This window comes from Nerophis lumbriciformis, linkage group LG18 (assembly GCF_033978685.3).
Source record: "Nerophis lumbriciformis linkage group LG18, RoL_Nlum_v2.1, whole genome shotgun sequence".
NCBI lineage: Eukaryota > Metazoa > Chordata > Actinopteri > Syngnathiformes > Syngnathidae > Nerophis > Nerophis lumbriciformis.
Genome location: NC_084565.2, coordinates 15,669,155 through 15,693,010, shown reverse-complemented (window position 1 = coordinate 15,693,010; position 23,856 = coordinate 15,669,155). Strand labels below are relative to the sequence as shown.

General features: G+C 37.6%; 1 protein-coding gene across 5 annotated transcripts in view; it reads right to left on the bottom strand.

The window, feature by feature from the left end:
* The window catches only part of meak7 (MTOR associated protein, eak-7 homolog), a 54,187-nt gene that overhangs the window by 5,058 nt on the left and 25,273 nt on the right, over window positions 1–23,856 (bottom strand). For 3 of the 5 annotated variants that reach the window (XM_061977747.2, XM_061977748.2, XM_061977749.2), the window contains 2 exons: window positions 18,992–19,110; window positions 11,835–12,014 (listed from right to left, as the gene is read on the bottom strand). In XM_061977747.2, the coding sequence (XP_061833731.2) occupies window positions 11,835–12,014; window positions 18,992–19,110 (299 nt within the window). Of the gene's footprint in view, window positions 1–11,834; window positions 12,015–18,986; window positions 19,111–23,856 lie in introns of all 5 variants that reach the window. The other 2 variants (XM_061977751.2, XM_061977750.2) reach the window with 2 other exon arrangements.

The following is a 23,856-nucleotide window of genomic DNA, read 5'->3' as shown; positions in this document are numbered from 1 at the left end:
ATGTTCTACGAGTCGGTGGTGGCGGGCGCCTTCTTGTACGCCGTGGCCTGCTGGGGCAGCGGGCTGAGAGCGAGGTACGCAAACAGACTGGACAAGTTGGTAGAGAAGGAAGTAGAGGAAGTAATTTTGTTTACAGATTATATGCAATTTGTTGTTGAAGTTCCCAAATTTTGAGTGTACATAAATAAAGGTGTGTGTTGCTGAGCCCGACCTGGACATAATATGGACTGGACCTGGTTTTTAAGAACCCTTTAAACAATCTAATTTCAAGGACAACCAGGTCTGGTGAAAGATAAGGTCCTTTAAAAAAAATAAAAAAAATACAAATTAAATAAGAAATAAATTAAAAACATTTTCTTGAATAAAAAAGAAAGTAAAACAATATAAAAACAGTTACATAGAAACTAGTAATTAATGAAAATGAGTAAAATTAACTGTTAAAGGTTAGTACTATTAGTGGACCAGCAGCACGCACTATCATGTGTGCTTACGGACTGTATCCCTTGCAGACTGTATTGATATATATTGATATATAATTTAGGAACCAGAAATATTAATAACAGAAAGAAACAACCCCTTTGTGTGAATGAGTGTAAATGGGGGAGGGAGGTTTTTTGGGTTGGTGCACTAATTGTAAGTGTATCTTGTGTTTTTTATGTTGATTTAATAAAAAAAAGAAAGAAAGAAAAAAAACAACAACAAAAAACGATACCAATAATAAAAAAAACGATACCGATAATTTCCGATATTACATTTTAAAGCATTTATCGTCCGATAATATCGGCCTGCCGATATTATCGGACATCTCTAGTCAGGACCAAACATGGTGAGGCTGCGTTTCAGTTTTATGCTCCTAAAATTTGAAATAGTCTTCCAGAAGTTGTGAAATGGGCTTCAAACTTAACTTTGGCAATATTCAAATTAAGGCTGAAAAAACTTTTATTTACTTGTGCATATGACAACTGAAAGTATTTTATCTACAGTCTCTGATTTTAATTTGAACTATAATAGTTTTTATGAGGATCTTATTTTATGTTTTTAATTTGAATTATGATTATTTTCATTATTTAATATTTTTCATAATTTTGCCTTCTTGTAATTTTCTGTAAAGCACTTTGAATTGACCACCCACGAATAGAAAATTAACATTAGTACCGTATTTTCCGGACTATTGAGCGCACCGGGGTATTATTTTTTTTTCATATATTAGCCGCACTGTAAGCTGCAGATAGAAACTTTGTGATAATAGGTATTTACACAGAAGCATTTTGTAATTGTTTATTTATATACCTTAATTGTTTCCAAACAGTTCCTGTCACACGGCAGTAAAACAGCTGATCAAACAAAATAGAAGTCATCGTCATGGACCCACTGGCATGCGGAAGCTAGCTCTCCAATCAGCTAAACAGACTCAATTAGTCCACGGTGACGTTTTGGGGAATTTAAAAAACTGAAACAATACAAAAATAATTACACTGTAAGTTAATAATACTAACAAAGACACTCATAATCGTGTTAGCATAGTAGCTAATGCTAACAACGCTAGCTTCATTACCATAGCACATAAAAATATGCATGAAAACACTCCTACAGACATTACCCATGGGAAGGTTTGGTAAGTAAAAATTGTTTTACCGGTAGTTATGTTGTAAAACTTACAAACGTTGCTTGGAGTGATAAATGAAGAATCCATAAGAGTAGTAATGATATGGACAGCTATAAAACCGAACAGCAACTGTACTTACGGTAGGTCTAAAAAAAAGTCTAAACAGAAGGGCAATGCAGCCACAGGAGCACCTGCAGTGAGCAAACTCGTCCAAAAGAGGCGCCAAAGCACAAAACAATAACACATCTATTCAGTGTGTTTGCTTGTTGTTTTTTTTAAACTATTTACTTTATAGCCAGCCTTCAGCAAAGAAAATTCCATAAATTAGCCGCACCGTTTTATAAACCCCAGTATATATCCAAGGAAAAAAAGTAGCGGCTTATAGTACGGAATTTACCGTAATTGAGACGCCCAAAAATATTTTTATTTTTGACACAAATATATGGATGAGCAGCACTATTATGCTCCTCACCCTGCATACATACTTGCCAACCCTCCCGATTTTCCCGGGAGACTCCCGAATTTCAGTGCCCCTCCCGAAAGTCTCCCGGGGCAACCATTCTCCCGAATTTGTCCCGATTTCCACCAACAATATTGGGGACGTGCCATAAAGACATTGCCTTTAACGTCCTCTCTCAACTGAAACCTTCACCCCTTAACAGCTGCATGCTGTCCAAGCGACCGCTTTTCCTCCATATAAACAGCGTACCGGCTCAGTCACATAATATTGTAGCGTTGGGCAGGTTTAACAATGGTCTTTACTCGAAGTTGTCAAGAAATGCTGACACGTTGTATGATCTTTTAACTGGTTTGATGATAACGCAAGACATACTTGGTCAACAGCCATACATGTCACACTGACGGTGGCTGTATAAAAAACTTTAACACTGTTGCTAATATGCGCCACACTGTGAACCCGCACCAAACAATAATGTCAAACACATTTCGGGAGAACATCCGCACCGTAACACAACATAAACACAACAGAACAAATACCCAGAATCCCTTGCAGCACTAACTCTTCCGGGACGCTACAATAACATCTACGGCTTTTGGAGCTCAGTGCACAACTGCACACACAACAAGAAGGAGACGAAGCAGAAGAACGAAGAAGAGACATGGCGACGATGAGTAAGAAGAAGACATACGCTTGCAAGTTCCAAAATGATTGGAAAAAAGAATTTCATTTCATCCAGAAAAGCTCGAAGAGGAAGGGGTATGCTGCCTGCACCTCAACCCCGCCCCCGCAACCACGCCCCCCCAACATCCACCCATCTCCCGAATTCGGAGGTCTCAAGGTTGGCAAGTATGCCTGCAAATCCTACTGCTAGATTGACGTTCACGTTCTATTCCGACTTTGTGTCAACATTTGCAATGAAAGTGAGTGTTAAGTTTCTCTTTAATTGCCAATGTTCACTTGTGATAAAGAAATCTAACAAGCTTAACATATAGCCCAGTGTTTCTTAACCATTGGATTGCGAGCTCCCCCGAAAGGGCCGCAACAAAATATCTGTTTCTTAGCTCGAGTCCATATGGGCCACAGTGGTACTCAATTGGACTAAACGTTTCCACCACTTGTGGCAGTGATAACAGTCCCAAACAAACAGAAAAATTCTGGAGCTAAAGTAATAGACAAGTGGTGAAGCTGTATTTTATTTTTTAACTTTACTTTTATTGACATTTAAGAAACATATTGATTATTAATAGAGATGACCGATAATATCGGCCTGCATTACATTTTAAATGCTTTAAAATGTAATATCGGAAATTATCGGTATCGTTTTTTTATTATCGGTATGTTTTTTTTATTTTTTATTAAATCAACATAAAAAACACAAGATACACTTACAATTAGTGCACCAACCCAAAAAACCTCACTCCCCCAATCACACTCATTCACACAAAAGGGTTGTTTCTTTCTGTTATTAATATTCTGGTTCCTACATTATATATCAATATATATCAATACAGTCTGCAAGGAATACAGTCCGTAAGCACACATGATCGTGCGTGCTGCTGGTCCACTAATAGTACTAACCTTTAACAGTTAATTTTACTCATTTTCATTAATTACTAGTTTTTATATTGTTTTGCTTTCTTTTTTATTCAAGAAAATGTTTTTAATTTTTTTATCTTATTTTATTTTTATTTTATTTTTTAAAAAAGGACCTTATCTTCCCCATACCTGGTTGTCCAAATTAGGCATAATAATGTGTTAATTCCACGACTGTATATATCGGTATCGGTTGATATCGGTATCAGTAATTAAGAGTTGGACAATATCGGAATATCGGCAAAAAAGCCATTATCGAACATCCCTAATTATTATTTTAATTTTTTTAATTTTTTTATTTAGCGCTACATGATTGTATGTAGATGTAAATGTATGTATGTAAATAAACTTAAAGATGTGTCAGAAGTATGGTTTTAATGATGTCTTGTTTGTGGTTGGGAGTAGACAGTGCTATTTTTTTGCGTAAAGAGTTGGTATGCACAGTAATGACAATTTTAACCAATACTCTTAATCTCTGTTAGCAATTGTTGTTCTTACACTTATGAAAGGGATAAAGGTCTTAAGAGCATGTGAATGTGGAGTGAATGAATGATGGGTTCTCAGTTCTCTGTGAAGCGCTTTTCAAACGGCTCGTTTGAAGGAGGTATGAAGGAAGGCTAGGTTGTTTAATAAATAACTGCAATGCCTCCGTTATCCGATTTCAAATTGTTGAGACTTATGCAGATCCCAAATACAGCAAAAACAGGTACCAAAAGGTAAGAACGGTTGGTTTTGTATAATAGGTCCCCTTTAAAACGTAATATTTTTAAATAAAAAATAACTTTGTGATGTAAGTAAGTAAAATGTATTTATAAAGCACTTCTCACAAAGAGATCTCACAAAGTGCTTCACATGTTTAAAATACAAATAGTACAATCACAACAAGGTGCAACAACAGAAACATTGAAAAATGAAATAATAAATATGATAATAGAAATAACATAAAAAGGTAAATTGAATATAACAGTAATGGACGCTTAAACAAATGTGTTTGAACTGGCTTTTAAAAATGTCAAGAGAAGGTACAGCTCTCAGCTCATACGAGAGTGCATTCCACCATTTAGGGGCAACTGACTCAAATTGACTATCACAGGGGTGTCAAACTCATTTTAGCTCAGTGGCCGCATGGAGGAAAGTCTATTCCCATGTGGGCTGGACGGGTAAAACCATGGCATAATAACTTAAAAACATAACTATGAGACAACTTCAGATTGTTTTCTTTGTTTTTTTGGCCCAAAATAAAACAGGCACAATCTGAAAATGTACATAATACAAATAATTCTCGACAAAACATTTCAAGTTAGTTGAAAATTCTAAGTAAAAAAATGGTGCAGTTTCAAAAACACCATGGACACAATAAACTTAGACTTAATCTAAGTGTATCTACAAAACAATGAAACTTTAAGTCAGCCAAGATGTAGGATTGAACAAAACCAACATAAAGCGTAAAAAAATATTTGTAATGTACCATGAATTGATTAACGTGGACCCCGACTTAAACAAGTTCAAAAACTTATTCGGGTGTTACCATTTAGTGGTCAATTGTACGGAATATGTACTGTACTGTGCAATCTACTAATAAAAGTTTCAATCAATCAATCAAAAAACCTAATTTGTCAATTCCACGTATTAATCCTGTGCTAACTCAACAAACCATACACACTGAGGTAGAAACTATTCAAGTGGGTTAAGTTACTCCCTGCCTTCAAGGCATCACTGTGTATTGATATAAAAATAAAAGCTGTGCAACGTTTGAACAATTTCAACAAACCAAAAATAAAAACTTAACACTGACAGTATTGCAGTCAATCCCACACTGTTTACTTTCTTTAAATTTGCACAGAAAACAATCATTTTCACAGAACTATAGCAATGTGCAGTGTCTCATGCAGCATGTTAAGTGGGTTGTTTATTTTACTGCGGTTTGTTTTACGTTGGGTCGAGGGGGAGGAGTCGCAGAGTGTACCTCTTGCTTGGTATTTTTGCTCGTCCAAGTATAAACTATTTGCTTGCCTAACAGAATTAATATTGCGACATCCAGTGGACACATGTAGAACAGCAGTCTCTTTATTTAAAAATGCAGCTTAATTTTACACTTAGCAAACTCATCTCGCTGGTCTCATTGAACCTGTTTGCGGGCCTGATCCGGCCATCGCGCTGCATGTTTGACATCCCAACTCTATTCCTTATGTCTTCACATCTCACTCATTACCAATGTAACATTAAAGGGTCTGTTTGCAACATTTACAAAGATGCCAGACGCTAGCTATCATTAGCTGTCATTAAATGTATATTCCATCATAACAACATGACTGCAAATTGTTGGTTGTTGTTGAAATGCTTTTGTATGTGTGAACGGCATGCGCTCCCTCCGCGTACGTGTAGTCAAGATAGGGTGAGTGACTGCCGTAAACACTAATTATTTTATTCGGGCTGGCAAAAATGTTTAATAAGTCAACTTAGTAATAGTGAATAATATAAACAATGTAATACAAATGTGCTTTGTTAAACCACTAATGGTAACATAAGGTAGCACACAGGTGTCAAACTCAAGGCCCGGGGCCAGACCTGGCCCGCTACATAATTTTATGTAGCCCGTGATAACCTGGAAAAAATATGAGTTAGTAAAGTACTTTATCTTTTCTTTCTGAAGGTATTTGTTCTTTTCATTTTGATATTTAAAAATAACATGTACTGCATGCAATTTCATATCTTTTCAACTTTAATTGTATCTAATAATGCAGCAAAATATTACATTCGCATACATTCCAAAACATTTTTTGTTAAAATAAAAATAAATACTCCATTATCTGCTTGACTTGTAATTTAATTGTAAGTTACCCATCAAATTGTACACTGTAAATATTACAATAGATTTTAAAGTAAAATTCTGGGGATTGAGCTGGCATTTTTTAATCGTACAAAAAACTTTCGTACCGTTTTTCCATATACATTAACGCACTATAAAAACAATAACCGTACATTTTATTGTGGAAAAACTGGCATGAATTTAATTGTAAAAACAAAAACCAAAATATATATATGGGGGTTTTTTTTTACACTAAAACTGGTCAAATTTTGGAGACTGAGCTGGCAGTTTTTTGCAGTACAATCTGAAGATTTTTTTCACAGTGTATGTAAAAAAAGATTTTAATAATCAAATGCATAGGCAACTATAAACATGTATTGTACAGGTATACATTAATATTGATATACCATGCACTATTAGAAGCGGCCCTCTGAGAGCAACCATAACTGCGATGTGACCCTCTATGAAAACAAGTTTGACATGCCTGAGCTAGCCGGTGGTGTTTTTGTGATATTTTTTGCTTTGAAAAATGTAACTGTGAGCAAGTTGCAAACAGCCCCTTTAGGCAAGGTAGAAAGAGGGATATCATTTATGTCGTTATATGTATCGATATTATGAAAAAATAATCAATAGCCTGATATGATTTTTTTCCCCATATTCCATAACTTTGTTCCTCCCTAAACACGGACCCTATGTTGCCACACATTGTGTAAACTTTGACCCATCCAGTCCCATCCACCTATCAAAAAGTTTGACAAGAGGGGCATGACTGACAGGTGGGGGTCATAAATCAATTTTTGATATGAAAGGTGTCTTATTTTTTTCTCACATGGTACAAGTATGCTGTATTACTGTGCTGTTTTAACTTGGGAGTCTGCTAACGAGATGTGTTTTCCGCTGAAAAATAACGGCTTATTTTCGGAGGGCACTTTAAAAAAAAAAAAAAAAAAAATCCACAAAGTTGTGGGGTCGCAAATGATGAGTCATGAATATGGGGAGTTTCACTGTAACTTTAAAAGCAGTGTGTGGTACTATGGCTTTAAATTGTAACAATAGTGTATCGGTATTTATATGCTGATATACAAACTTTTTTTTCTTGGACTGCTTTGGGACGCTCATGATAGAGTAAAAGTCTTGTCAGTTGTGTGTGTGTGTTTCAGTGCAAGTGTTTCAGTGGATGTGGAGGTGGATGAAAATGTGTTCTGTACCAAGAAAAGAAAAGAAAAAAAAATATATATATTAGGGATGTCCGATAATGGCTTTTTGCCGATGTCCGATATTCCGATATTGTCCAACTCTTTAATTACCGATACCGATATCAACCGATACCGATACATAGTCATGGAATTAACACATTATTCTGCCTAATTTGGACAAACAGGTATGGTGAAGATAAGGTCCTTTTTTTAAAAATTAATAAAATAAAATAAGATAAATAAATTCAAAACATTTTCTTGAATAAAAAAAAAAAAGTAAAACAATATAAAAACAGTTACATAGAAACTAGTAATTAATGAAAATTAGTAAATTAACTGATAACGTTTAGTACTATTAGTGGACCAGCAGCACGCACAATCATGTGTGCTTACGGACTGTATCCCTTGCAGACTGTATTGATATATATTGATATATAATGTAGGAACCAGAATATTAATAACAGAAAGAAACAACCCTTTTGTGTGAATGAGTGTAAATGGGGGAGGGAGGTTTTTTGGGTTGGTGCATTAATTGTAAGTGTATCTTGTGTTTTTTATGTTGATTTAATAAAAAAAAAACCCAAAAAAAACCCGATACCGATAATAAAAAAACAATACCGATATTTTGGGATATTACATTTTAAAGCATTTATCGGCCGATATTATCGGACATCTCTAATATATATATATATATATATATATATATATATATATATATATATATATATACATATAATGGAAAGTGAATAAAAAAAATATATTTACCAATGTTGGTGATAAGGAATTAGAATGTAAAAGTACTGAGAATATTAATAGAAGTGAACTGTACAATAATCATAATCACATCCAACTAAACTTCTTTAACAATATCAATTACAACTGCAATTCAAATGAGTTTGGCAGTGACATACATCCAGATTGTAATCTTTACAATGATATTACCAGAAACTGTGAGTACTTCACAGATGAACAATTTAAATGTGTGAATGTGGACAAATCATTAACCGTAATACATTTTAATAGCCGAAGCTTGTATAAAAACTATGAAAACATTAGAGAATATCTTAGCTAGTTCAAAAAATGTAGTGTTGTTGCAGTCTCAGAGATGAGAACAAGTGTTGTGAAATGAGATTGGAAGGTTATGAATTATTTACTACAGAGTTGGAAAAAGGGGAGGAGGGGTAGCACTTTTTGTCAATCGAGATTTAAACTGAAGGAAGATTAATACTAAATCAACTGCTATCGTTGGAGTCTTTGAATATTTAACTGTAGAAATATAAAACGTACAAAAATAAGTTAACACAAATGATAAAGCACAGCAAATGAACACATTTACCTGTTAGAACAACATAAAAATAGCATCCAGGGTACGTGGAAAGTTGGTAAATGGTATCATTAAAAAAAACATGACCAATAAGGAACATCCAAACTATTTCATAAAAAATAATCAAACTATAAATAACCCTAAGGAAATAACGGATGCATGTAACATCGTCTTTGTGAATGTTGGACCCAATGTAGCAAATTATATTGTACAACAAGAAAACATTGTCAAATTTAATGAACAAACCATTCGAAAACAACTTAGAATCGTTTTTCATTTCTCCTGTTCATGAAAGTGAAATCACAGAAATTGTAAATTTTCTGAAAAACAAGAAGTCAACAGACTGCTGTGATTTAAACATTTCACTGATCAAATAAAGTGTTGATTTTATAGCTGTTCCCTTCACTTATATATGTAATATTTATTTTAAAAAAGGTGTCTTTCCAATGAAAATGAAAACAGCAAAAGTTATTCCGATCTTCATAAGCTTCAAAAGTTTACCAACTATAGGACTATTTCTTTACTCTCACAATTTTCAAAAGTTCTTGAAAAAATATTTGTATCGAGATTAGACAGTTTTATTGATAAGCATCACTTGCTAAGTGAACACCAATATGGTTTTCGATCAAATATGTCCACTTCTATGGCAGTGATGAAATTAGTTGAGGAGATAACCACTGCAATTGATAAGAAAGAGTTCGCTGTTGGCATTTTTATTGACCTGAGCAAGGCCTTTGATCACACATTACTTTTAAACAAAATGCAGAGGTATGGTGTCAGAGGTCTTGCTCATGATTGGTTGAAAAGTTATCTTGGTGGCAGAGAACAGTATGTGCATATGAACAAGGTAGATTCAGATAAAAAGATTATAACACATGGAGTTCTGTTCAAGGTTCTGTACTGGAACCAAACTTGTTTATATTGTATATTAATGATATCTGTAAAGTCTTTAAAAAACTAAACTGTATTCTCTTTGCTGATGATACAAGCCTGTACTATTCTGGCCAGCTCCTAGCAGTGACGTGCGGTCACTAAAGGCAGGTGAGGCAGGGCCTCACCTGCCATCATGGAAAGAAAAAAAATGTAAAAAGAAAAAAAAAAAATGTAATTGTTATATGTATCCAGTGATTATACTATAAAGTTATTTTCCATTTAACTTCACCAGTTTTAGATTATTTTTATTCAAAATCGCTGAATTTTCACATTTGCCGTTCAAATACTGAGAAGAGACGGTGCGGTGATCAGCAGCCAGTTGAGGCACGTCACTCAGTTGTGCCTCAACATTGCGGACTCGGCTAACTGCTGGCCTGCTGTGCAGTGAGACCGTATTGCTATATGAATTATATTATACATTTCCATAGTTTAGTTAGCTGAGGTATATAATGTACAGTGTATTTTGTCAACAACTGTATGTGTGTAACGTATTTCTTGTGCTGAGCGATCATAAAACTGCTGCGAAGACGCACTGTGTGAGGCTCGCGTAATACCGCCTCCTGGTGCCGGTTATTGCACCTCCGCCGCAGACTGCACCCCCCGACGGGAGCGCCACACCAACCAAAGCCCACACCCAAACCCTCCACGTGCAAGACCGAATCCACACAAAAAAAGTCACTTAACAAGACGCCAAAAAGTGCAAAAACAACATTGCTCGCGCCGGAGGAGCGTGAACGACGGCAGGGACACAACATTAGGTACACCTGCAGACTGCAGCACGGATTTCATATTTCATTCATTCACAACTCCTCCAACACCACTGTTCCCGCACTAATAAGTAAAGGTAAGACCATAATAACGTTTTTTTTATTAAATGTGCTTTTTTGTGTGCTACAGTTTGTATGTGTAAAGTGAAAGTTAAGTTAAAGTACCAATGATTGTCACACACACTAGGTGTGGTGAAATTTGTCCTCTGCATTTGACCCATCCCCTTGATCACCCCCTGGGATGTGAGGGGAGCAGTGGGCAGCAGCGGCGCCGCGCCCGGGAATAATTGTTGGTGATTTAACCCCCAATTCCAACCCTTGATGCTGAGTGCGAAGCAGGGAAGAATGCTGGTATGAGCTTTTAAACATAACCCGTTAACTGCTGCCAATCAAATGGTGAATAAGATACTCTTTAGGGTTCATATGTTTGTAAATCTGACTGTGATGAAGTCAGTGCCTCACCAGTCATGAACCTCACTGCACGTCACTGGCTCCTAGAGACCGTAGAGAGTGAACTCCACATACTAAAGCAATGGTTTGATGCCAATAAACTGTCAATCAACTTAAATAAAACAAAATATATAATTCTGGGAAATAGTAAAAACACCATACAGTGTCACATAAGAATTGATCATATGGAGATAGAAAGGGTGTATTCAACACATTTGTTGGGAATCTATATAGATGACAAATTAAATTGGAAACTGCACTTAAATATACTCAAGACAAAGATGGCCAAAATTATTGCTATGTTACATAAAATTAAAAACTCTGTAAATCAAAAGGCTCTTAACATGTAATATAATTATTTCATACTCCCATATCTCAATTATTGTGTTGAAATCTGGAGTAAAAATTACAAATCAAACATCAACTCTATGTTCTTACTTCACAAGAAAGCCATTAGAATTGTAAATTATCAACTTCAGCCTAAAACCTTTCGGTCTGTAAAATTGTCAATTTGTGAATGTAAAACTGTTTGTTTATTTTGTTGACCACTGACCGAAGAAATAATAAACTAACTATTTACCTGGCAAGCTAGTTTATTAAGAAGTTATACTAGAAATGTACATAGTTGGTATCAAAAGGTTGTTAAAGGAACAAATAGGTATTTTAGTGTTTGGTACCTGCTCTTCCTTTTCTTACCTTCTCTGTCTCAGAGGGTTTTCGTAATGCCCATACTTCCATGGAATCCAGAATAAAGTCCTCGTCTGCTGAAAGTTGAGGACTAGCAAAGGTTGTACACTTTGGTCGTGCGCGACTGTGACCACGTCCAAAATTACTGTCCAACCACAAGCCGAAGTAGTTGTGCTGACCACCCATGCCCTAGTAAAAAGCAGATGACATTTCACAAAGCAGTCATTGAACTATTCGACTGACTCCTACAGCATTTAAGTTTCTGTATAGAGCTAAATCAGGGCCAAAAGTTTTCTACTTGAAAAAATGTACTTTAAAACTCAAGTTTTGATGTTATTTGTTAAAAAATACATCAGTATATTCAAATTAAAAAGAAATTAAAACAGTTGTTTTTTTCCAGGTTAAATATATTTTTGATTCACACTTCACACCTCGTCATGTCCGTTGTGTCCTGAGCAAGACACTTCACCCTTGCTCCTGATGGGTGCTGGTTAGCGCCTTGCATGGCAGCTCCCTCCATCAGTGTGTGAATGTGTGTGTGAATGGGTAAATGTGGAAGTAGTGTCAAAGCGCTTTGAGTACCTTGAAGGTAGAAAAGCGCTATACAAGTACAACCCATTTATCATTTATTTATTTACTTAATAGTTTTTTGAATTAATTCCTTATTTTCAATATTGTTTTGTATTCGAGCTTTCAAAATGTTCAGATTCAATTATAATTTTTTCAAGTTTTAATCTTTTTTTTCAAGTTTCACATTTTTTTTCCAAATTCAAATCTGTTTTTTCAGCTTCAGACTTTTGACCCTTTTTTCCGTTGTAAACGTACAAGGGGCGTAGCCTCATGACAGACCAATCAGCAAAAGGATAATGGAGCGTCCTCTTTACGTTGCATAGGAACTACAAAACCCCAAACCAGTGAAGTTGGCAGGTTGTGTAAATGGTAAATAAAACAGGATCCAATGATTTGCAAATCCTTTTCAACCTAAATTCAATTTAACAGACTGCAAAGACAAGATACTTAATGTTCAAACTGGAAAACTTTGTTATTTTTTGCAAATATTAGCTCATTTGGAATTTGATGCTTGCAACATGTTTCAAAAAAGCTGGCACAAGTGGCAACAAAGACTGGGAAAGTTGAGGAATGCTTATCAAACACTTATTTGGAACATCACACAGGTGAACAGGCTAATTGGGAACAGGTGGGTGCCAAGATTGGGTATAAAAACAGCTTCCATGAAATGCTCAGTCATTCAGAAACAAGGATGGGGCGAGGGTCACCACTTTGTGAACAAATGCGTGAGCAAATTGTCCAACAGTTTAAGAACAACATTTTTCAATGAGCGATTGCAAGGAATTTAGGGAATTCACCATATACGGTCTGTAATATCATGAAAAGGTTCAGAGAATCTGGAGAAATCACTTCACGTAAGCGATGATATTATGGACCTTCGATCCCTCAGGCGATACTGCATCAAAAAGCGACATCAGTGTGTAAAGGATATCACCACATGGGCTCAGGAAAACTTCAGAAAACCACCGTCAGTAACTTCAGTTAGTCGCTACATCTGTAAGTGCAAGTTAAAACTCTACTATGCAAAGCGAAAGCCATTTATCAACAACACCCAGAAACGCCGCCGGCTTTGCTGGGCCCAAGCTCATCTAAGATGGACTGATGCAAAGTGGAAAAGTGTTCTGTGGTTTGACGAGTCCACATTTCAAATTGTTTTTGGAAACTGTGGACGTCGTGTCCTCCGGAACAAAGAGGAAAAGAACCATCCGGATTGTTATAGGCGCAGAGTTCAAAAGCCAGCATCTGTGATGGTATGGGGGTGTATTAGTGCCCAAAGCATGGGTAACTTACACATCTGTGAAGGCACCATTAATGCTGAAAGGTACATACAGGTTTTGGAGCAACATATGTTGTCATCCAAGCAACGTTACCATGGACGCCCCTGCTTATTTCCGCAAGACAATGCCAAGCCACGTGTTACAACAGCGTGGCGTCATAGTAAAAGAGAGCGGGTACTAGACTGGCCTGCCTGTAGTCCAGACCTGTCTCCCATTGAAAATGTGTGGCGCATTATGAAGCTTAAAATACCACAACGGAGACCCCGGATTGTTGAACAACTTAAGCTGTACATCAAGCAAGAATGGGAAATAATTCCACCTGAAAAGCTTCAAAAATTGGCCTTCTCAGTTCCCAAACGTTTACTGAGTGTTGTTAAAAGGAAAGGCCATGTAACACAGTGGTAAAAATGCCCCTGTGACAACTTTTTGTAATGTGTTGCTGCCATTAAATTCTAAGTTGATGATTATTTGCAAAAAAAAAAAAAATTTGTCAGTTCAAACATTAAATATCTTGTCTTTGCAGTCTATTCAATTGAATATAAGTTGAAAAGGATTTGCAAATCATTGTATTCTGATTTTACTTACGAATTACACAATGTGCCAACTTCACTGGTTTTGGGTTTTGTAGCTGCACACGTTGGAAACAAGTAGCGAGGGCAGAATAATGAATTTATTGAGTGTAGTGTGGAAGTTGATGTGTTTACTTAGCAATTAAGTACACGCGTTCTCAAAGAATCATAACCTGCGGAGGTAGGGCTGGGCGATATATCAATATACTCGATATATCGCGGGTTTGTCTGTGCGATATAGAAAATGACTATATCGTGATATTGGAGTATACGTTCTCACGCAGTTGATTTTAGTTGCGGGCATTACACTACAGGCTCTTCTCACTCTTTGTTGTCTCTCCTTCTCACAGAGACATAAAACAAGCGCACCTGCTTACATACGTCACATACGAATACGCCCTCGCGGAGCAGAGAGGTAGCGGCATGGGTAACGTTAGCTGTGGTGCGAGTGGTAATACGAGAGAAAGAAGGTGCAAATTGGTAAAAAATTAAGGAATAATGAATTCCCAAGAAAAACAGCAGGGGGTCCATCGTGTGGCGGTGGTTTGGCTTCAAGTGGGAATATGTCGAACAGACAACCGTAATTTGTCATTTGTGGGGCAAAAGTGTTGCTACAAAAAGTAGCAGTAATGCTAATATGTAGCATCATTTGAAAAGTCACCTGCTGGAGAATGAAGAGTGCTTACTCTTACGCTTACACCAACAAAATGCCGAGGCAACCATTTCCACATCAACACCGTATGAAAAAAATAGTCAACACCAGAAGGAGATAACGTCCGCAGGAACCTACCACATAGCGAAGGACATACACTATTTGATTTCCTATTATGCAGCTCATTTTTATTTGACAGTTTTTGAAATATCTTGTGTGACAACAGGCACAAAAGTGCACTTTATTTGTTTGAGGTTGTTTTGATATGTCATCTTAGTGACATCATGCACAAAAGTGCACTAATAGCTTGTTTTAAAATGTCTCTGACAATCTTGCACTTTCTGTTTTGGAAATGACATGAATGTTTGTGCCACTGCTTAATATTTGTTTAATAAATACAGTTTTGGTCAATTGACTTAGTTGTGATTTCCCTCTCTGCATGAAAGTTTAAAATGAGCATATATTAATGCAGTATGAACAAGAATGTTTTAATGTAGACACATAGAATCATCATACTGCTGTGATTATATGCATCAAGTGTTCATTCAAGGCTAAGGCAAAATATTGAGATATATATCGTGTAATGTGACATGCCCTAAAAATATAGAGATATTAAAAAAAGGCCATATCGCCCAGCCCTATGCGGAGGCGCTTTCTGATGAAACATCCACACTTTAATGTCTGGCCCCTGAGCCCTTCGGCTCTTGAAACAGCGGCCCTCTTCATGATCGAGTTGAATAGCCCTGGGCTACAGCATGCGATTGTCAGAGAAAGAAATGATGACAGTGAGACGTGAAGGCTTATTTAAACAGCACCGATGACAAATTGTAGAAATAGCCTTACAAATCGTGCCATATGATGCATTTCAACAGCCAAGCATTACATTCAGATTTGAGCAGTGATCCACTTGTGGCAGTTCCTGGAGCTAGCACAGACACAGGTGGCAAATGTTCAAAATGAAAGATCATTTTGTAACAGCACGCAATGTTTCTGATGTATGGTGGTCTGGCAAAACTGGAAATGAAGCTCATGCTAACGTTAGCAACTCAACATCCATGTGCGATATGTACTCACTAGTAGTTGGGGAAGCAGTCAACAACCATAGCCAGAGCCTGGCTGCCAGTTTGTTTACCATTAATAAAACTGAATATTATGTTCTAGACCAAAAATCCCTCCATATTCTCTCCTGCTGGCTTGTGTCACCATGTCGGAGTTATTATGTAAATAACAATTTGCAAACAGCTAAAATTATACACAAAGCAAACTATAACCTGATACCCAAGAACGCACAGCAAGGTATTTGTTTTGTTGTGTTTATGTTGTGTTACGGTGCGGATGTTCTCCGGAAATGTGTTTGTCATTCTTGTTTGGTGTGGATTCACAGTGTGGGGCATATTTCTAACAGTGTTAAAGTTATTTATACGAGCTCCGTCAAGTGTAACCTGTATCGCTGTTGGCCAAGTATGCATGGCATTCACGTGTGTGTGCGTGCTGAAGCCGCACATATCATGTGACTGGGCCAGCATTCGCTGGACTGGGTGAAAAGCGGACGTGACAATTTTTGGGAGGGGCACTGAAATTTGAGAGTCTCCCGGGAGGGTTGTCAAGTATGAGAATTAGCGGTGAATGCGGTGTTACCGCGGCACCGCCACTGAATATAATCGGCGGGCCAGCTCTAGTGTTAATTTGATATCGCCTCAAGGACCAAGTGAAATTACACAGCGGGCCAGAGTTTGACACCCGTGCTCTCGCAGCTATAAAATAATAAAATTATGTTGCTGAATAGACGATATGTCTAATCTTTTTTCATTTCTGACCCTCCAAATATGCTGACACACACGTATGACGAAGGATTCTCGTATGTCCATCGCCTGTCTGTGTAATGCATGCACTGATCCTGCAGCCGTGTGCACGCCCTTCTGACACATGCTAAATAAAACGCGAAATAGTGCTCGCAAAACAGTGATGAGTGTTGATAAATTACATTGCCCGTGCTAAATAATTTTATTCGCATCTTCTACCAGTATTGTGGCCGTTTTGATGATCAGTATATATTTTGCATATTAATGAAGAGAGGGACGCAAAATTAATTGCACTCCTTATTCTGCTCACTTAACAATTACAATCCACTTTGCACACGTTTAGTAGATCAGCTTTGCGTTTTGCAAGTGTTACAAGCAAACCTTTAGTAAATTAGTTCCTTAGTTTTTCACTATAGCTGGATCTTCTTATAAACCAGCTTCTAAAACTTTTATCCTCCATATATTCAGACTCAAAAATATAAGGTTATGGCTCATCATTTGTCCAAATGCAGTCATCATTGGCTCTAATGAAGTCTACCATAGTTAAAGGGGATTGTTGTTGATGGAAATGGTGAACTTTGCGATGTGCTCTGTGAAATCAATGCACTGCCAAAAAGTTACTGCATTGCTTATAATGACCAAAATACTGTAAATATTATATGGTATTATGAATAAACCTTTTACTACATTAGATACTATATATACTTACAACATGAATATAAAACCTTGTTGGCGGTTTTTGGATGTTTTAGAGGCAAAATAGATTGAATCCCCATTACCTGCATTGTTAGCCAACTATTTCTAACTTTTAATTACGATTTAAAATGCATAATAAAGAGAAGGACATGTGTTCTCGGTTCACATAGGGATTGTGAATTATAGGCAAACACTGTTGGGGTACAGGTAACACTTTGTTTTGTTTGCCAGACATCAGATGAGTTCATTAGAGATAGGAGTGCAACTATTTGTCAACACTGTCAACAAAAATCAACAATACAATTTGACGTCAAACAAATTCATATGTGAATTATGGTTGATGACGGCATTGCTTGTGCTTTTCTGGATGGAAACGAACATGAGCAAGTCTGACCAGCAGCAATAGGAAGATAAAAATGGCTGTGGCCACTGGCAACAACACCAAAAACATGGAAAATGTGGAAATCTACTCAGTGGCCTAGTGGTTAGAGTGTCCGCCCTGAGATCGGGCATACCAAAGACTATAAAAATGGGACCCATTACCTCCCTGCTTGGCACTCAGCATCAAGGGTTGGAATTGGGGGTTAAATCACCAAAAATGATTCCCGGGCGCGGCCACCGCTGCTGCCCACTGCTCCCCTCACTTCCCAGGGGGTGAACAAGGGGATGGGTCAAATGCAGAGGACAAATTTCACCCCACCTAGTCTGAGTGTGGCAATCATTGGTACTTTTTCACCATAAACACATTACAGCCGACCTTGCATTTCATGCAAAACACCTGTCATGCGACAACATTTAAAACATCTGGAGGTTGCGTCTGTGACTCAGTACGATATTTATCTTGTTAGCTATCTAAAATGTACAGTATAAACAGTATATAGTAACTCATTCAACAAGCTGCAAGACTCCCGATAGTTTGACAAGCAACTTTTGCCACAAGATTCTTTGTCTTCTTCTTGTCCAAGCCGCCACTAAGTTATGATGCACACTCACATACTGCACAGCACTGTCACTACAAGCTTCATTACAGTCAATTTAATTAATGAGTGAGGATGCCAAAATGTATATAGTATATACAATATAATGAACATACAGAAAAGTATCCAAACAACAGAAGAGAAAGTGCTTATTACTTTTTAACAGAAGCGTTGATAGAACATGTTAAAACAGAAAATAACCATATGTTATCAGTAAATGAACAAGTAGATTAATAATCCATCCATCCAGTACCGTTTGTCCCTCATAATTTTGACAAAATAATCGGAAATGACACAATATGTTACTGCATATGTCAGTAGCCAAATAAGGAGTATTTGTTTACTTACTACGAAAAGAGAGATTGTCTGGTATGTTCACTATGTTATTTAATGTCATTTTATTTTAGTGCTCTAAAATAGTTTTTGAGTGCAAATAGAAACATGTGTTTAATGTATCATAAGATTTTCTTGAGATCAGTGTTAGCTGATGCCTCTCATGAATGATCGGAATCGATAGTATAAAATCCTGATCCGAACTCAGAAAGTACAGTCAAAGTATGAACAAATACGGCATTTAATAGTATTTGTCTGTGATGTGGGTCACATGCTACATCTTGCCTTACCAGACCGTTGGGCAGGGTCTGCTGATTCTGGTTTAGATACATGAAGTGTTGGTTGTAACCTGTCGATGTGTGAACTCTCATTCTAGGGAAGACTGAGAACAGGAAGCATCTGGAGTCGCCTGCACACACAAGTACACATGCAACACACAATCATACACATATATACTGTCTATCCATGTAGATGTACATTATATACATTCCCCTGAGAACATTTGTTTTAGTTACAATTTTATTTTTCAAAATGCCGTTAACCAAAACACAAAGGTCCCCAGCATAGGACGCTGGTTCGCAAGACATATCAGGGCTTTCAGAAAGAATGTGTTAGCGTTGGTAACTCATTTATTTAATTACGCTAAAATGTTTTGTGTATTTAACCCTCTAAGACCCACAGTGATATATTTGCAACATTTTTATTTTATTTAAAAAAGGGTTAAAAGTTTTTTCATTTTGCCTCCCCCACCACATTAACATAGTCATTGGGGTCTATTGTTCAGTCTAACAATGACTTTACATTCGAAATTTGTATTTAAGGACCGCCCACAGGCTATAGAATCTCACACAACTTAAAAATATTCGCAGAGTGACAACCCTTTTCTTTACTGGACCAAATTGATCAAATCAATGTAAGTAGAATGCATCTAATATTTTTTACTGTGATCTTTATAATGTCTAGAACATGTACCTATGTTATTATTGTGAAATACCTCCAAAAAATAGGATTTAGATGATGTTTTATATTGGTTGTATATGTACAACCATGGGTCAATGTGGTAGCAAATATTCCTTGTGACTAGTTTACCTACCAGGATACTGTGTAGTCTAAATAGATATGTTTTGTCAGGAATCTACAATATATTTTAATTTACACACACTTATTCCTTTTGTCTGTGCACATTTGCACTTTAATATTGCAAACTAAAAGTAAAAAAAAACATTTAGTTAGGCAGAAGGCTAAACTAAACTATGCATATTTGAAGACATTGAGCCCCAGCTGGCCACATCTTCCAAGCCCCATGCCAAGCACCGTGACAGATATCGCTGGCAGAAAAAAGATTTCACCAGGCCCAATACAGACTTTTCTGGTCCACCTCTGACTGAAGACGTGACCACACTACGCACACCACTGGAATACTTCCGTCAGTTTGTGTCCACAGACATGATTCAGTCTCTGGCATCACAGACGAATGAATACCGCCATCAAACAAAGGGGACACCTCTAAACACCAGTGCAAAGGAAATGGAGAAGATGATGGGCATGTATTTGAAGATGGGCCTCGTACAGATGCCAGGAAGTCGCATGTACTGGGAGACAGATACACGGTACCCCCCTGTTGCTGATGTGATGTCCCGCAACAGATTCCAGGCTGTTACATCTAGTCAACAACTTGACAGTGTCTGAGACGGAGAAGAAGGATAAACTCTGGAAAATCAGACCATGGCTTGATTCATTCAGAGAGAAGTGCCTGAAGGTGGTCCCAGAAGAGCACAACTCAGTGGATGAGATGATGATCACTTTCAAAGGAAGATACAGCAGCATCAAACAATACATGCGGGGCAAACCACACCCATGGGGCTTCAAGGTATGGGTGAGAACTGGAATCTCTGGCATGATGTGTGACTTTGATGTCTACCAAGGGAGCAACAATGGAGTCCAAGCCAAATCTGAACTTGGCTTGTCAGGTGATGTTGTGATGAAGCTTGCTTCAACTCTGCCGGCGGGCCAAAACTACAAGATCTATGCAGACAACTACTTCACATCAGTCCCACTGATCGAGAAGCTCCTTGGGCTTGGCATCCATTATGTGGGTACAGCAAGGCAAGTCCGCATCCCCAATTGCAACCTTGAAGATGACAAGAACTTGAAGAAGAAAGGGAGAGGAACCTTCGACCACAGAGTGGAGGTGAACCACAACATCTCTGCTGTCAAATGGTTTGACAACAGGGCCGTCACACTTTGCTGGAACGGAACCTGTGCAGAAGATTCAACGCTGGGACAAAGCCAACAAGACCTACATTGAAGTTGAAAGGCCGTACATTGTGGGTAACTACAATCAGTACATGGGAGGTGTTGATTTCCTGGACTCGTTTACTGCATAATACAAGTTCCGCATCAAATCTCGCCGCTGGTACCTGTACAGATGTACAGGTACCTTCTGGCACATCATCACACTTGATGTGGTCAACGCCTGGCTCCTCTACAAGCGCAACTGCCAAGCTCTCAAGGAGAAACCTGAGCTTAATCTGCGAAGGTTCCAAGCACAGATGGCATCCGCTCTCGTTCTGGTGGACACAGTCACTCCAAAGAGAGGACGACCTTCAGGCAATGGCAGCCCAGTCACAAGCAGCCCGGTCACTGACAAGAGACCATCCTCGGCTCCAACCAGCACCCCATACAAGAAATCGTGTGGACACCTGCCACTGGATGAACACCACGATCAGATTGGGCATTTACCCAAGAAGACAACGAGAGGCCGCTGCAGGCATTGCCCTACTGGGTACACCAAAACACAATGCCACAAGTGTGAAGTGCGTCTCTGCTTCTCGGACAGCAAGAACTGTTTCCTGGACTTTCACTGCAAGTGAACATAGTCAGCACATGCATGCTGGTTGCCAGAAGAACAATGCAGAACTTGATCACACCAACAGTGTTGTACACATGACACATTACCAAAATCATACGCAAAGCCAACTTGTATATACAGCATAGACCACCCTAGAAGTTCCTGAAAATGTGTGTTTTTCATTGATTCAAATAAAATTGACTGTTCATAAAAATGAGCAATGTTGTTATTATAATTATTATTTTACAGTGTTCTGAGTCAAGGTGATGAGCAATAAGCATTCAAATGAACCCTTAGTTGTTTGACTGAAGTGAAAACATGTGGAACATGTTGTTCAGAAAATTAATACAAATGGCTTGTGGAAAATTTTGCTACCCTTTTCACCCAACGTTGTATCGTTACAACGGTTCCATAAAACCTTATCAAAATATGAAAAATTTGCCAACACTTCATTTTAATTCCCAAATGCCCCCTACAACACCATCTGACAGGTTGAATATTTTTTTATTCATGTATTTCTATGTCCGGGTCTTACAGGGTTAATCCATGCGCATCATGACAAGCCACACTGCTCAGCACCTACACTTCCAACAGTGATAGATAATATGTATTATTGTCAGTTGTCTGATTATTTATTACAGACAGCTGACCCTCTATTTGCCTTCCGACAGGCACCCTTGCCGTTTGCTCAGCATTACAGTCTTTGTCTGACTGCAGGGTTGCAAAATTCAGAGAATTGTACCAAAAACTGGGCAACATTTTGATTAATATTTTGACTGAACACAAATCATACCAAAAGTGGGTGTACAAAAACTGAGGTACCATCTAGAATAAAATAGAATAAATATTCTGTCCACCGTCTAGTGCAGAGCTGTGCAAATATTTTGACTCGTGGGCTACATTGAGAGAAAAAAATTTGTCTGGGGTACCAAGGTGTATGTGTGTATAAATTACAGTATATATACACATTTAGCTTTAAATATCTGCTGTACAGTAAGTGTGTTTGGGTCCCTTTTTTTCAGGAACACTAATACCAAAAGTCACAATGTCCGATAGAGTTCTAAAAACGTTATGACAGACCACTTCAAAAAACGGAATGGAATTTTACAGTTTTTTACTGAATGGTACGCCCAAAATGTACATTAAAATAAAGAAAGTGGGATTTACAATATTAACTATGAACAATAAAACACTGAATATTAACAACATATGAAAATCGCTCCTCTTTTACTTTTCAGACCAAAGAAAACACAACAAAAATGTAAACAACAGCAAAATATGAATGCAACGTGTAATAAATACCTACAACATGATATATTATCACGTAAAAATCTGCTTCCGCATCTGTTTCTGGTACATGCGTTTCAGGTTGGCTGCTCTGAAAACAAACCCCGCCCACTCTGGTTTGTCCTTCGTCTGAGCTGCTGTGACGTAGATTACCGTAATAACTCCTATAACACCCAAAAGCGCAGATTTCAACCACTGAAATACTTTCTATAGTTCAAGACTTACGGTAATTTAAAAACACCACTGCACATCATAATGGCGGCGACAGTTTTGATGTTAAAGGTCTAAAAAAATTATGTAGAACGTCCGGCGGGCCGGATTGAAAATCTTAACGGGTCGCATGTGGCCCGCGGGCCGTATTTTGCCCAGGTCTGGTCTAGTGACATATTTGACATTATTGTTAATGTTCCCATGTTAAGTCATAGAACAGCTGTTCACAGGGTACTTGCACCTTGAAAAGTCAAGATGTTCCATGCTGATAATCTCCTAACCCAATTACTGAATAAGAAATTACAGTAATTACAGCAAAATGTGCTTTGCAAAGAGTTAGTGTGAAGGGATTATTATCATTTGTTTTTAAAAACATTTTCAAAGTAACTGAAAATGTCTTTTTTCTCCCTTCAAATAATGATATGGTATTTTTCTACGGATGTGCTTACTTTATATGTATTTACTGTACTAACTTTATCTGTCTGCATAACGGTCATGTGACAGAACAGTTACTCCTGCAGGCAGGGGGCGGGGCTTGTTGCGATGGGAGCCACTTGGACTCACTAATTAAAAAGTTGGACTCATACTCGCACTTTCTCTCTGCTCCTCCAGGTAACTTCTGTTTGCTTTGGTTCATCACTCTATAACATATTGACATGTACATGTCCTCTCATCCATACACTGCATACCCCGAACATATCAACATACTGACGTCTCATCTCTATTATCTTAAAGAGGAACTGCACATTTTGGCAATCGTTCGCAATCGTTATGAAATACATGGCGACGGATGTATTATTTTTTTCA